The sequence below is a fragment of the Penicillium canescens genome (assembly GCF_028828765.1).
Source record: "Penicillium canescens strain IBT 15451 chromosome Unknown utg000010l_segment0_segment0, whole genome shotgun sequence".
NCBI lineage: Eukaryota > Fungi > Ascomycota > Eurotiomycetes > Eurotiales > Aspergillaceae > Penicillium > Penicillium canescens.
The window spans coordinates 1,839,494-1,855,741 of record NW_026703972.1 but is presented as its reverse complement, the minus strand read 5'-3'; the positions used below and the strand labels follow the sequence as shown (position 1 = coordinate 1,855,741).

Genomic DNA, 16,248 nt, shown 5'->3' with positions numbered 1-16,248 from the left:
GTTTCTCGGCCCATTGGTCGGCTTTGCGGCATGCCGCTCTGAGTTTCTTGATGGTTTCGCGTTCGCTGTCTCCCTTTGTCATGAAGCAAACATCGTCGACCCACCCGTTGCTTGTCACACCGTTGCTGCAGTTCTCAACGAGGTCTGCGTTGTAGATGAGATATAGAATGGGTGAGATCGGTGATCCTTGAGGGATGCCTGTAGGTGTCAGGATTCGATCGGATGTGCCCTCGGGCATGCGGATCCGTGTGCTTCGGTTGGTCAAGAAGGCCCTCACCCAGGGAACGAAGTGTCCCAGACGTCGTTTCTTGAGGTTGTGTAGTAGACGTTCATGGGAGACATTGTCGTACGCTCCGGACACGTCCAGCATCAGCAGAGATACCACTGGCTTGCCCTTTCCCCATGCAGTTTTGATTCGGTCGATGATAATGTGGATAGCATGATCGGTGGATATACCCTTTCGTCCGCCTAGATGGGTTCGTGGGAGTAAACCGTTGGTTTCTGCTGCGTAGCTGATCCGTCGCGCGACAACTGCCTCCAGAAACTTTCCGAGCGTGTTCAGCAACGCGACGGGTCTGTAGGATTTTGCGAGCTGGTAGTCACTTTTGCCTTGCTTCCGGAGCACCACCGTGATTGAGCGCTGGAAATGTGACGGGTTGTATCCCGTGTTTATGCATGCGTTGAATAACTGGACCATTGTTGCTAGAACCACCGGTATCTCGATAAGCTTGTGCCAGAGAGAGTTTGGTATACCGTCTTCTCCGGGTGCTTTCCCTGCTTTCGCTCCTCGCACCGCCTCCTGTATCTCTTGAGCGGTGACTGCTGGAAACTCGATTTGCTGTGGGTACTGGAATGAGTCCGTGTCGGATAGATCGGCTGGCGGCGGTTTGGGGAAGAAGGCAATCCGGAATGCCTCTGCCTTTTGATCAACTGTTTCTGCGAGAGTTCCAGGCATTTGGGGATCCTGTATTTTCAGCGAAGGGGTGATACCCTTCTCGTAGGCCCCATCTCGGTTTCTTGCCCATTTAGCCAATCGCCACATACCCTGTGGGCCATCTTCAATGACCTGCTGGACTCGGCGCCGGTGCGCCCTTGACAAGGTTCTCTTGACGAGTCGTGTTTTTCTGTTGCGTGCTTCAGAGTAGCACATCCAGTCGTAGGGGTCTTGAGTTCTCGTATGTTTGCGACGGAGGCGACGAACCTCTTTGACCGCAACTTTACACTCGTCGTCAAAGTCGGGGTTCGACCACGCGGATGGTTTTGCCCATGGGGTTGATTCCTCGATTGCTGTTTGGATCGCTCCCATCAGCTCCTGGCATTTGGCTTCTATCCTTTGCGGATTTGCCCGGTATAGGCCTCCTGTCCGTAGACCTCCTTCGATCTTCTGGATGAGTTTCTGATCATCGGTTGCGTTCCAGTTTCTTCTCTTCTGTTGTACTGCAATGGGTGTAATAATATCAAGCACAGTCCTGATCGGGAAATGGTCGGATGCGTGTTCGATGTCATCCGCCCTCTCGCAATTGATAAGCCTGTTGACCAGGTTGAATGTGATGAAGGTGAGGTCAATCACCGACGACTGATCGTTTCGAGACCAGGTAGGTCTGCCTTGTTGGGTCGTCAACTCGAGTCCCCATTCATTAGCGATTTCTAGGAGTTGCTCGGCCTCCTGATCGAGCCTGGTCCCTGTTCCTCCCCATCTCGGGTGATGCGCGTTCATATCTCCAAGGATGATGTGTTCTCCATGAGGTCGTTTTGACAGCTCATTTCTCAGATGTCTAAGAGTATTGCTGCCCGGCCTATTGTATATGTTGTGTATGAAGAGATCTGTCCAGTCTCTGCCCTGATGAGCCTTTCTAAGTTTCAGTAACTGGTAGTCCTGTGAGACGAGTTGACACGACCAAGTGCTCGGGTCAAGCCTTTTAGACACAAACAGGCATACGCCCGGTTGGGAGAGATCCGAGGCTTGGACTTGATTGTCCTGGCCTTGGGTTGTTCCGTCGGCAGCTGCTTTTGGTGGGTAAATTAGCTGGAATGTTGCCGTCGCTGGTTGGTGTGTTGTGTGTTGCATTTCGTTCTTCCATGGCTCCTGCACCGCGACGACGTCCGCCGCGAGGACATTTCTGTCTCTGAGGAACGTTGCCATCACTGGCCACGATTTGTGTACGTTGTATTGAAGAATCTCAAACGATTTCATTGATGAGTTTGTTCGTCATCGCTTCGTTCGCTGGCCTCGTGCCATACTTCATCATTTGGGTCTTCGATTGTTGGTGCATCCGTCGTAAAAATCGGCGGAGAAGATCCGATTGGTATCGCTTGTCGCTGCTTGTATTTCAGAACCACCAATTTGCGGTATTCGGGGCTCTCCGGGTCCAGTTCGTCCTCGTCATCAGGCTCGGACGTGTTACCGGCCATGTTGACAGAGGTGAACTCGTTAATGAATTGGGTAAGTCGGTGTTCCCGGCTATCCTGCGGAGTGTCAGGTTGAGGGAGATCGGCCGGAGTGGGTTGAATGCTGAGCCATTCATTGTCGTCTGGTTGCTCGTCCATGGTGTCGTCCGGCTCGCCTGTGCGGCGCCTTTTCGAGGCCGCTTGGAGCCTTGTTGACCCTTGGCATGCTAGTGGTATCATTGCTGGTTTCGGATTCTTTGGCCTCGTTCTTGAGCCTTTTGGGCGACCAGGACCTCTTTTGAGCTGAGTAGGCTGAATAGGCTCAGTGTTTTCCTCTGGTGATGTTTCTACTTCTATTGCTGCAGCCTCCACGTCGATTACAGCATCCTGGGGGTTCCGCCGGGGCTCTTCCCCCCGTTGCTCCTCTGGAGCGTGTATCGACGCTTCGAGTCCATTCGTGGCCATGGGGTCTGCCCTGGTCGAAGTTGCTTCTTTGCCAGTGCTTGCCGTCACTCGGAGGTGCAGAGGAACGCGGTGATATGCAGGGCAGTTGGCCAGCGCTTGCTTGGCTTCGTTCATCGCTGCAACCTTCACCGGACATTCCCGACTTGTAGGGCGATGCCCTTCACCACAGTTGGCGCACTTGACTGGTATCGCTTGCCCCTTCGTCGACGGACACTCCCAGGTCGGGTGTCCGTTGGCGCAGTGACCGCATTTGAATAAGTTGGAACAGTGTGACTGGATATGCCCCGGCTTTTGGCATTTTCTGCATAGCTTTATCCGCCCCTCACGACAGAATCGTGATGCATTGTGAATTTGCTTCCCCCACACGACTCCCGAGATGATCGCGCGATTAGCCACGACTGGGCTGGTGAACTCGATCAGGATGGAGCCCTCCGCCTCTCACCCGGACGGGTCATCCATCCTAGATACTGAATCTTAGCGCCTTCGCCCCAGTTGTTCTGCCTGAGCAGCTCAGCCGCAACGTCAGCCATCGTCTCCGGAGTAACCTTCATGGACCTCACGGGAATATGGTACGCCACCACTCCCCATGACGGTTCTTGGACCACCGAGCCTGGTCCAAAGGCTCTCAGCCACGCAGCATGTTTGCGGAGGACCTCTGCCCCTGCCGCACTGTTGGCGATCATTGCCACATCCCCCGACGGCAATTTTCGAGCAGCGACAAAGAAAGCCTGTCCGGCCAGTACCCCTGAATTCTTCTGACGGGCATTTGATACCCTCTGTCGTTCAGCCCTCTCGACCAAATCTTTTGGTGTCAATCCACGGATTTGCTCGCGGTTCATTCCGACCTTGACGATGACCTCTCGGTCCTCGCGAAGTTCCATTTCCGGTACTCCTGGTGACGATGTGCCGCCGCTCCGGGTGATAGGAGCCGCAGCCGTAGCCAAGTCGCGCTGCCATTCTTTGGCCCGGAAGTTGCGCCACGCTGCCGCAGAGTTCGCCGCGGGGGTAGATAGTGCCGTCGATAATGTGCTCGTTGTCTTTTCAATGGTATCCATTCGCTGGTTCAGACGTTCGGTGTCGATGTTGATTTTGGTCAACGCCTCGAGCACCTTGGCCATCCCCTGGCCGTCTCCCCGTTGGGCGTTGAGTGCGTACTGGCGGACGGCGCGAATATACCCAGTGACATATCGGTCCTCCGTGCCATTGTTTTCGATGTGGTTGAGCACCCTGCGGGCCCCTTCCGCGATGTCGTCCATGGATCGGGGCGGATCCGCGAGGGCCGTGGTTTTTGGTGTTCCTCTCCTGTCAGGGGGCAAAATCTGTGCGTTCGCACCCGTCCCAACCATCGCTGCCATCTCCCCTATAAAAAGGGTATCAGGTCGTAGCGCTTGAGGTTACGATTACGATGAACTAATTCACGAGGCTGTGAGACCTCTGATTGGCTAGATATTTCAAGAAAACGTTTTTGCCAAGAAAGAGTTGTCTTCCTCGAGCAGGCACCATCTCCATGACTGTTCTGGGCGTGGTTTTTGTCATTCTGCGGTTTTTGGCTAGTTGGAAGAAAGGCCTGCGGATTGGTGCTGATGACTATGTGATACTGCTTTCGTTGGTAAGTGCCATCCTCGTCTCTCTTTTGGAACAACCTTACCTGACTGGAGGGCCTTCCGCGATTGGTTTCAGTGCTTCCTGTTCGCGACCTGTGGAATTAATCTGGCGAGTGAGACAGCCCCTTTCGCAGGTATAGCCGGTGCATTGTAAGTGACTGACACATCGCAGTGATTCACTTTGGCATGGGCCGACACGCCGATGTATTGCCAGAAGGAAATATCGTGATAATTGCCAAGGTACGATCAAAGCGAAAACCAGACACCAATTCAGACCCGCAGGTTGACATTTACCAGCTTCTGATGTCTTTCGAATGCGTATACTGCATGACAGTGGGAATCGTCAAGATCTCCATCTTGCTCATGTATGCTCGTATCTTCCCCACGAGAGGCTTTCGCATCGCCGCAATCATCCTGGGCAGCATCGTCATCGGATGGGTTGTCGCAATCATCTGCGTGAGCGTGTTTCAGTGTACCCCGATCGCAAAGGCCTGGAACCCTACCCTGTCGGGTACTTGCATCAACCTCAAGGGCTCGTTCATCGGAAACGCAGTGCCGAATATCCTAACCGACATCGCTATCTTGGCTCTGCCAGTGCACGTTGTCTGGGGGCTGCATGCGACTGTAACGCATCGGCTATCGGTAATTGCGGTATTTCTGCTGGGCAGTTTGTTTGTCTCCACTCCCCTCCCTCGAAAATAGACAAGTTTCAAAGCTTGAGTAGCGGAATGTACTAACAAGCATCTCACTTCCACAGCGTCGTCTTCACCAGCGCCTACCGCTTCTCCACACTCTTCGAATTCCAACGCATTGACACCCCCTGGACCCTCGCCAAGGCTTGCACCTGGTGTCTCGTTGAGTGCTCCAGCGGCATCATCTCGGCCTGCATGCCCACCCTGCGTCCTTTGTTCGTCATGCTTTCCTCGAAATTCGCGAGCTCGATCAGCACAAGCACACGAACGACTGGCGTACGTGGTTCCGGCCTGAAGAGTTATGACGTGAGTAATTCGGCCTTGCGTCCACCGGGCGAAGTCATGGGCAAACAGATTGTGCAGTTGGAGGTCAGCCAGCCGGACGATGCGTCGGGGGATGAGGTGCCGCTGAATACGATTAGAGTGCAACGCGACATGAGGTGGCAGGAGTCGAGCTATGATTCTGGGAATGGTTGATCAGCTTAGGGTTTTAAGAGCGATGTATGGCATAAGGCCTTATTAGGGGGTAGAAAATTAAGTATAGGCTGTACGGAAGAGTCCAGGAGGTCCTACAACCCAATAGCTCTAGTAGTGCTGTTACAGACATCAAACCCACCTTCACGGTAAGTTGCTCGAACAGTGATATGCCAGATACCGTCCGGACGAGATGGGTTTGCGGAAACATCATCGATGCTCAAAGGACAGTGAGCTCGGGAGGTAGAGAAGTCGGTGGTTTGCTGGCAAGACCTGCTTGCGCCGCCAATTGCGATATGTTAGACGACGGTCTCAATGGACGAAGGATATTGGATAGCTTGACTGACCTCCAGCTGCTGTGACATTCAACGTGTATGGGCTTTGCACGTAGTGCTCGGGCTTGGATAGAAAAACACAGGCTTAGGAATCAAATCACCAAGCTTCTGTCTAGCAGGGAAAAGACAAACAATCCTGATAGCATGCAGCTCCGTGTATGTCCGAGTGGTTCCCGCTCGCTCGAATATGTCGATAAGCGGAGCAAGCGGAGAGGAAAAGAATCAGGGGGGCTCTATCAGACGTGGTTCTTGGGTCATGGGTCCTCTCTTTCGTTTGGCCGTCCTCGGTTTCGTCCATCGATTCGAAGCTGGCATGGCTATTGTTAGTTGATTCGGCTAGAGATGACGGGACTTTCACCTCACATTCTCTTTGCAAGCAGACTCGACGAACAACCTCGCCGTGTACGAAAATACGGCTTTAGCAAGACGAAACATCGGCTCCTCCCGGTGCCTTCAGATTTTCAGGCTCGAAAGGCGCCAGACGCCATCTGAGGACAACGATGGTCACCCACTGGACGCCAGGGATTCAAGCCGCAAGTAGGCTACCCCATGTGGGTGTTCAAATGCCGAGAAACAGACACTACTATGCGCTCCATTGGGTCTTGCATTAGGTAGACATACCAACACATGATCTGATGAACCAAATCGATTGGGCCAAGTTCGAGGTAGCGACGCGCCGATACCACCGGTAGTCATGTGGAAGAAACAGAGCACGCGATGGTGTTGGTGCAGGGGAGTTTGAGCAGACAAGACATTTGCTCGCTTCGCATTCGAGTGTGAGAATATGAGGGTGTCTTCCTGTGATGAGACCCGAGTCAGCAAGTGTTGATCCAGTTGGACGAGGTGTCGTGCTTTACGTTGTTCATGAAGAATCCCCCGAGTGTACGGTTGAGACAGATGGTCAATCAGGATCGTCATCATACCAGCTTACCAACTAGATCAGTGCCAATTATGTTCTGCCATGCAGTCACCAATATGCCATGTTGACATGATGTTGAATCCAAGTTCGTCGCACTCTCTGGCAGTCGCTTGGAGAAGCCGCGACGGATGAACCGACAAGTTCACAGGACGGCAAAGGTGCATGACGAACTCACGTGTTACAAGAAATTGTACAGTCGTATTGGGAAACTGCTGCTCGTAGGCGGCGAGAGGTTGAGGCACTCCGCCGTTCAGTGTGAAGGCGGTGAGGAGGGGGAAGACGCGATGGCGCGTCGGCCCCTTGGTCTTGTCTGACTCGGCCGGAATAGGTAACTCGACACAAGACTTTCGCGGTTGGCGATGGGCTGCTCCTACAACGGCAAAGAGATGTCAGCAGTGTTTGTGTTTGAGGCACAGACTTGGCACATATTATCGGACCCGGCGCAGCAGAAGGAGCGATATTCCACATACCTCATCGTGGACAACGAACGTCTGAAGCTTATGCGTCCTGTTGTTGGCCCGCGCCATTGATTTGCAGTATTTCACATAGGACATGCTGCATGGTTTGATGTGGCAGGGCCAGAAATGGTGTGTAAGCCATGACCTTGCCCCGAGCACTAACGGCGCCGCTGGTTCGGACTCACATTAGGGCGCTGTCAACGGTTTCCTGTCCATCATTAGCTTGTCGATCGGCGAGACAATGCAGGACTCACATGTTCTGAAAGGAGACACGGGAAAGGGCTCCGTGGCTAGTGTATATTGGATGGAATGCATGGATCTTTGTTTCGCACCGTCTTTGAAGTCAGTCTAGTCTCGGATAGGGTCGCGCGGAGACAGACTTACCTCGACCGCTCTTCTGCATCGATATATTCAGGAGCGGACAGTGGTCGGCTGCTATGGTGGACAGATGTTCGCATAGGTACTTTGACTAGCTAACCCAAATCTGCTTTTTTGATCGGCTGGCATGAGTGACATAGTGGACCTGGTGGTCGTCGCGTCTCACAAGCACTTTCTAGCTTGTCGGTCCACGATGTAACTATAGATGTCAATACAGTGAAATTCCAGTAGGTCAAAGGGAAGAACTTATCAGGAACCGAAGACCTGCTCGACTCTGCATAGCCAAGTGATGGTAATGGAGAACAAATTGCTGGGGGAAGAGGACGTATTTATAGGTTCTCGGCTCCTGTAGCACGCGGGCTCTACTAGAGAGCAAACGTTGAACACGATGTCTATCCTAAGTGAGGCCTGTTGCAACCCATGCCTTCATTCTACCGCAACTATTAGCAGCGAAATTCGTGGTGCGATCTTAGATGCTCATCGAGAAAACATGCTAAAGTCATGTTGAAAATGAGTCAAAGTGAGTCGGTTAAGAAACGTTGGGTCACTGTTGAATCACGGTCTTAATATTGAGGCAACGGAAGCTGTGCGTTCTTTGATTTTACCAAGAGCGCTCACATTTTCATCTAAGGAAGATGGATACCTTGTTTTTTCGATTTTCTTTTTCAATCCTCTAGGTTTTACTCTATTTACTTTTGGAATCTGAGCTCTCAAACGAATGTGGAAAATGCGTTGTGATTGAATATATATCTCCCAGTCCGTTCATCACCGGAAGCCACTAATACGAGGCACATTCACCAACCATCAACACCACGAGACTGATCACCAGCACCATCATTAAACGGACTGCTAACAGAGTGCTGAGATTGAAATGCTGACTACGCTGATTGACTTTCATGGTGAAAATGAGACTGAGTATCTAGCCGCCGATGTCTTCTAGTCTATAAAAGCCTCCAAGAATTGGTGGACATGCTATTGCCCAGATATTCGACTTTCCCCTGCGATCAAGATTGATGCCCTTAACAGCACGCCAGACCAGGAAAAAGAAGGAGAATAACAGCCCAGTGCATTGCCAATCGTTTCTGAAAAAGAGAATTCGCAGGAGGCCATTGATAATGTCCCTCCACTGGTAAGTATGGCGGCTCAGCTTCCAATGCTCTTGCTGACCGTCGCAGCTCTCTCCCTCGCAACAGGAAGCAGAAACAAGACATACCTTGGTGATTGAAACCTTTCAACCTATTTTAAGGTGCTAGCAGACCTCGAACGCGACGATCCCAAGTTCGCCTTTCCCGCTGCTCGACTTGTCGGACTCTATCGACGCCTATGGGAGTCATGCGTGTCCAAGCATATCGATGGCCAGAAGCTAGAGCAGAGCAATCAGATATTGAAAGAGGCTAGCACACACCTGACTCAAGAGAGGGACGGACTTCAGCTGCGCCACGACAAGCAGCTGTCTCGGCTGCGCTTCTTTGAGCAGGCACTGGAATCATCTCGGGGTCAATTGACTAGGATCCTCGATGACTGGGATCACCCTTGCAGACTCAATCTGGCAGGGCTGCCAGGCATGGCAAGAGAATATTGAAGGATTGTATATTCTTGATTGTCCTATATATTTTACAATGTGGAAAGTACAGTATCCAACGATGTATCCAACGATGTCGCAACGAAGAGTTACCGCAGGGAAAGAAGCTAATATCTTTTCGAGAACTCACATTACAGCTTTTGTGGAATGTGTCTGCGAATGATCCCGCATGTTCTAGTGTCGTACCCCAATATATTATATACAAAAAAGTACTGATCCAGTGACAATGTGGGCAGTGTAGCTAGCGGAGAAAGTGTCGATTAACTCGGCCGTCCCGCATTGCATCACGACAGCTACCCGAAGTAGATGTCGCCAGCTCTTCCAGACCACCAAACCTTCTCCACGGAGACCGCTTCAACAATCTTTGTGGAGTATTGGCGTCTTCCATTCTGCTTCGAATGGCCCTCTGGATGCAGTCGTTCCTTGTTAGATCCAGGGATTTTGTCAAAGTGAGGTATTTCAGTCTCGGATTGGCCACAAGTGCATCAACAATCGAGGAATGCCCGCCCTTGACCGCCAACATCAATGGATCCTCAGAACATTGATTCCTGAGGTTCACATCAATCCGATCATGGCTTAGTAGTGCTTGGACTATCTCCAAGTCACCACCACCGGCGGTAATGCAGAGAGCAGTGTCGCGAGTTGCGATCGTATTTTCATTGATGTTCAGACGTGCGCCTTGCTGCACTAAGAGTCTTACCACATCGAGATGGCCATGTGCAACCGCTCGACAAATAGGCGGATCTATTACATCCCTTCCATTGATCTCCACACCCTCCATACTCAGTAGACAAGCAACCGTGTTCACGCGACCGTGATATGCAGCCATGGAGATTGGAGAGTGGCCTCCAGCACAGATATTCAGACTGGTCCCTGGCACCGCAAGCAGCCGTCGTAGGAGCACGGTATCCAACCTGGCCGCGGCGTGGTGGAGAGATGTAGACAGCGTCTCGAATCTCCCGCGGCCTCCAACAAAATTGACGTTGATGTCTTTCTCGGCCAACAGCCTGTCGGTTATCTCGTCGCATGTCCAAATCCAGATTCTTTTGCCTGAGAAGTCTTTTGACAGCCTCTACTGACCCATAGGCCACTGCTTGCTGAAGAGGTAACTCAGCCTCTTGTGATGATTTGGTACCAAGAAACACCTTGGCCATCGGATCGTTTGAAAAAATCATTTCCATCACGGGTCTATTGAAGCGACATGCCCAGTCCCATGGCGAGTGGCCCGAATCATCCTGTAGATCAGGGTCGCTGCCACTAGAAAGTAGCAGATGCACGAACCCTATTCTGCCTGCGAAGACTGCTAGGTGGAGCGCCGTTCGGCCGTGTTTGTGCTTGACGTCCACCTGGACGTTGGGTTGTTCTAGAACGCGTTTGATGGTGGAAAAAGTTCCGTAGTGGATGGCATACCGCAGGGCGCTCTCCCGCGCTTGATTTTGAATGTTGATGTCTAGGTCTCGACGATTGAGCAAAAGGTCCCGCACAGCAGGGGAAGAGTATTTGAGCGCCCTCATTAAAGGTGCTTTGCCTCGGTAAAATGCATTGATGTTGGCGTTGTGCTGGAGCAAAGCCTCCGCAAGACCAATGTTGTCGTATTTGACGGCCAAGTGCAACAGATTGCTGTTCTGAAATTTGATGTTGTATTTCCAGATGCTGGGCTGCAGTTTAAAATCGAAGTCTTTGCATGATTTTGCGAGGGCAAATAATGCACTACCGTCCAATTACGACACAATCCACAGCAAAAGCTCGTTGGGCAGGTCTCTGATGTTTGGCTGTAATGTATTAGCTCATCGCTAAACTCCGTAAGAACGAATTGAACAGACCATGATTGGACAGCGGATTGAGCAAACGAAATGTAGATAGGGGTGAGGTGAGAATTGTGAAAGTAGGATATGGGAGGCCTTTATATACTCACCTCAGCCAAATTCCGTGGTCAGCTAGGAGTGTAGTCTTTCACTCCGCTGAGAGGTGCGTAGCAACCACACGGCAGCATCAAAGCCTTGGCAAAAATATTTCGGCGGAGTTGGAGAATCTCTGGAGTCTAGCTCCTGGGAACGCCAAAACTGTTCCTGGTAGTGTGTTGATGGCATGGGAACCGAATCTATCTCTACGTACCCACATCTTGCATCTAGTGCCATAAGAATAAATCACAACCTATCACTCACTTTGAAATTCCATAGGCAACCCAGAATTTCACCCAGCACTTGTCGACTATGCTGCCTACCGCAGTAGCCAATCTGTTCGCCAATGCATGGTCGCCGCGGTCTACAGCCAGAAGTGCAGCTGATTTTGGCAGCAGTGGTCTGGAATGATATCCCTTCTCGCAGGCCACTGATTGGCCGTATAGTGGCGCATACTGCGTGCGAATGCATTCTCGGACGTACCGACTGTTTCAAGGAAGTGTTCCATGCCAGCCACGCAGCCATGTAGGTAAGGAGCCCACGGCGATGGCATATAAAGCTGGCGAGGGAACGCCGCAGTGATGGCCCAACACCACCACAATCCGAAGCATTTTCTGCCTTTGACGACCACCTCAATGAGTACCATGCCTTGGAACCCATTTTCTGTCTGCGGAATCCCTCACAGTGGTCCTGGCTCCTGTTGCGGGATGACGAAAAAAGGTGTCGGGAAAATGGTGATCAGCATCGTATTGACCCAAACGGTACCTCTGGGATTCTAGAGGATTCGATACCAGGTATTCTCGAGGCTATTTTAACCCCCTCGATCCCAGTAGATAGGAGAGGGGAATCAACACTCTTTTGATCTCATCATTTTGGGTAGTTCCCCTCTTTGATTCCGTTGCGCCAATCACCTAGTACATCCATTGTATTTCCCTAGCTATACAGGATATTCCTGTAAAAAGGCGAGCCAAGCAAGAACTCGATCAAAGTTGAAGACACCAAGACCGGCCATCAAAAGTTGACCACTCTCTCCAGAGAGCCGTTTGACTTGTCAACGGTGCAGTCGAAGCTCTGTGATGTCGCCAGAGACTTCCTCTGCGCAAGATGGCACCGGCAACGGCAGGCCGACCAAGTTGGCCAGCAGTGGTATGAAGCCGCCGTCCGCAACCAGGCCCGAGTACCACATGGCTCCAGAATGGCTTCTCCATCAGTCATTGTACATCCCGGCCAGCGTCAGACGTTGTCAGCCTCCAGGCGCCGCCCTGCATCAGACAACACTGACCCGTCACCTTGCGGGCTCAGACAAGATCCGCCGGTGCGCCTGTCAACCAACCCCGAGCCAGTGCAGCCATTCAATCCATTTGTGACTTCCACAATGCTGCGGACGAACAGTGTTCCATGGCGCATTTCTCCGGCCCAATCGGCTATTCTGGCGTCGGTTGCTAATATCTGGGCTGGTTTCCAAGAATTGACGCTCCAGAGTCTCACCCCGAGCGAAGAGGTCGACGGAGAGGTCGACAGCATCCACTGTGTGTTCTGCCTGACCGAGGATGAAGAACATGCGAAAGAGTGCGTGATCTTGCATTGCCGTCAGTGCACATCGCTCTCTCATCTATCCTGCGCGGAAGAATGGTTGGAAAGGCGAGATACAGGGTTTGGCACGTCATGCTGTGTGTGGTAAGTGTGGATGACCTTATTTCTGAGACGACCAAGATGCTGATGACCGCAGTCGAAAAGAAGGAGCCCTAGATGCCTTGATTCGCCCTTTACCAATCCCCTCGTCGAATACTGAGACACATTCCGTCCACTCGGCAAGCGGTTCGTTTCCACTGGTGGGCCCCGTCGCTCACCCAGACTAGCAAGGGCTCATCTACCACGAAACCCGTCCACCTCTGCACCGCTTCGCCGGTCAGCACGACTCGATCCCACTTAGCGTGGGTGATTACAGGTTACAGGCGAGGTAAGATGGAAATAGGAAAAGCGCCTTCCAATCATACGGGAGCGTAACTGCCAATCTTGCTGGAGATTTGTGCAAAGGATGCCATGACTGGTAATAGCGTTATTGAGTGACCTGTGTAACGGGTCAAACGCGTTTAATACTATATGGCCATCCTATATAGCCTTCTCCCTCCACGCTCCTTTCTGCCACCACCTTGCCCGTTACTTCTACCTATTGCTGTTCTGTTTATTTCACTCCTTATCCTCTCTATTTTTTTTATAATAGTTCCTAGACTAGTATATTGAATCAAATCGGCTTCAGCCCTACACAACTACAGTCTTGCAGAGATTCAGGGTCTAATAAAGGCTCCGTGATCGATGACGGCCTCGGACATTATACTATCACTGTCGTTAGTATCAGATCGATAATGATTGTCTGCATTGAGTCCTGACTGCTCCGTTTGTTGTGCTGCTCTTCTGTGAGAGAGGCGACTGTCTCTTCGGAAGCGGGATCATGCTTCGTTCGATAATATAGATAGGGGTTATGGCCAGTTGTTCCGAGACAAGAAAGTGCCCAGTCCTAACCAAGCTCGTCACTCCGTTGTTTGATGCACTCCTTATCTGACTTTACATGAAATTAGGGTCTCTGAGATTCGGCGGATACTTGTCATCTTGTAAGGTTAAGGTTTTCGGGGTAACCCCAAATCCCAGTCTGCCACGTGGTAATTATATAGTTTGAGAGAGGACCCGAAACAGTGGAGTGGGAAGATACTTTCGAACGGGTCTGGTATTTTTCTTTATTTTACTTCAACCAATTAAGTCACATCTTGGTGTGGAAGGCAGTCTCTGGTGATGGTGAGGTTATCGAAGCCAGATCCACTGAAAATGTATGGATTGTACCTGCCATTTTGGGAAAACCAAGGATTTTGAGATGACAGTAAAAATATCGACAGCACGGAGCCCGGACCTATTTACGGTGAAACTTTAACCAGCAGAGCAGGATTTGATCCTTCGATTTCGGAACACTAGATCGCAAGAACCGCCCCTCGAAGCCTTTTCCTTGCTTTCTTTTCTTCATCGGCTTTTTTTAATCGAATAATGCATCCCCTGTCCATAGCTCCCTGGTCCCACTCCCCCTAAAGGAGTCTTCCTCTTCCCGTGCGTGAAGGAGTGGATTTTTGGATCTCCTTTGCAGCTTTGCTCCCGTGGGATATCAGGGCGCTGTCAATCTCTCCTTGGACTGGTTTTCATTCACCCTGTCTTTGCTGGCATTCTTAGTTCAGGGCTGGTATCTCCTGTTCTCTATTTTCTTCTTCTTCTTCTTTGGATCCATCCACGGTTTGACAGCTTGATACCGGTGTCAACTATTCCTTTCTTCTATACTATCATCGGCCCTGTCGACTGCTGGAATCATGTACGAGTCTACCTGGCTGGATCTACACCGCTTGAGCCGGCATAGTCTCCAAGAACGATATGAATCGGACGAAGAAGCTGTGTCCGAGTCTGATACCGGAGCCCAGGATCTACTTTCCTCGCCGATGGGCTCTCCGGTTGAATCCCAACGAGCTGCCATTTTCGATTCAGACCTGAGTGCGGACGATGCCTCTCACATGGACCCTGATTCGGATCGCGAAGAATATTTGCTGGCGCCACCGGCAGTCAAACGGCCACGCCCTGTGTCTACGGATACTATCAAAAGGACGAGCAACGCTGCCTTCGACGACAACGCCTATGTGTTTGACCCGGAGGAGCAGATGGTGCTTGAGCTACCATCGCCAGACTCTCCTCCCCAACTGGCGTCCAGTATATTCTTGCAGCCATCGGTATACGTCTCACCGAAGCCCAAGCCAACCACCAGGTCTCGATCTACTTTACCTTCCTCGATATTCTCAGTCGAGGAGGCAGACATCCAAGTTGCAAAGAAGGTCACTTTCATGGAACCCCAGACACGGCCTACAGTGGTCCTGATCAACGCCCTGGGAAAAGGACCAAGCTCAGGATCCCGCTCAAACCATTCTCGCTCTCAGGAAAGCAGCCGCAGCCGTCCTCGTCTCGCCACAGCCGACAACAGGCTAGCATCATCACGCTCCTCAGAGCACATCTCCAAACGACACTCCTACAGAGAGACAACTCCAAAGCCAGCACCATGGAAGCAATCACCAATCCCAGTCCCAGCCCCAGACGACTCCGATGAAAGAACTGCCCCCAGCGCAACAATCAACCGCGTCTCTGAAGTCCTCATAGTCCCCTCCTTCCCAGAACCATCACGCACCATCCCAACAAACGGCAAAACAAACGAATACCAATACATTCCCCGCCCCCGTACCGCAGGCGCAGATAGAACAATGCCACCGCCACTACACATCCCCCCCCCGCCTACCCAGACGACCAGAACCCCCTCTCGCGGGTTAACAGCTCCATGTCAATGGTCTCTGTTCCCTACTCCCCTCCACCACAGTCATTCTCCTCCTCGAAACGAACACACGGTTCGTATCATCATCCTACAGCGTCTCTAATATCCTCACACACCGCTCTCCGCTGATGATGCGCCGTATGACGAGGAAGCATTCGTCGTCGAGTGTTCATTCTATGAGTTCGTTGCGCTCTGAAATTGATACTGTCGGGCCTTCTTCTTCGCAGGTTTCCGTTGCTACGCAGCCTGTTATGGGTTCGGGTTCGGGTTCGATGGTTGATTCGAACTCGAATGCGAATACGAATGTTGTGCGCAAGTCTACTTAGCGCAGACATGCGAGACATGCTAGTGTTCTTCCTAGTGCGCGTGGGTTTATGGGTTTGCAGCCCGGGAAGAGGTTGCATAACAAGGCCTAATTTTCCTTCCTACTCTTCCTTTTCCACCTTGACTGTTTTGGTTCAGTCTTTTGTTTTATCTTTTGCCTTTTGATTTTGTTGACATATTGATCCAATGATGTTTTTATGGGCGGTAATCTCACCTTGTCGCGTAGAACGGGGGGGTTCTCGGTTTGTTTGCTTTTCTCTTTTTTGGGCGTTTCTCGTTTGGGTCTTGATTGATATTAGGCGTTTATATGTTTCCTGCTTTCTTTTGACGGCTTATCTTGTTTCTTCTTTCTGATCTTCTCGGACTCCTAACTTGGA

The 16,248-nt window shown here is 51.4% G+C and overlaps 2 protein-coding genes across 2 annotated transcripts; both read left to right on the top strand.

Moving 5' to 3' along the window:
• Positions 1 to 4,360: 4,360 nt before the first annotated feature.
• On the top strand, positions 4,361 to 5,626 carry N7446_012385 (uncharacterized protein; the record flags this gene model as incomplete). Its single annotated transcript, XM_058521127.1, has 4 exons — positions 4,361 to 4,541; positions 4,630 to 4,697; positions 4,755 to 5,128; positions 5,215 to 5,626. 4 exons carry the CDS (start codon positions 4,361 to 4,363, stop codon positions 5,624 to 5,626), a joined length of 1,035 nt encoding a protein of 344 aa, XP_058366493.1.
• Positions 5,627 to 14,546: 8,920 nt separating this feature from the next.
• Positions 14,547 to 15,873, top strand: N7446_012384 (uncharacterized protein; the record flags this gene model as incomplete). Its single annotated transcript, XM_058521126.1, has 2 exons — positions 14,547 to 15,555; positions 15,593 to 15,873. The coding sequence occupies 2 exons, from the start codon at positions 14,547 to 14,549 to the stop codon at positions 15,871 to 15,873; spliced, it is 1,290 nt and encodes a 429-aa protein (XP_058366492.1).
• Positions 15,874 to 16,248: the final 375 nt, after the last annotated feature.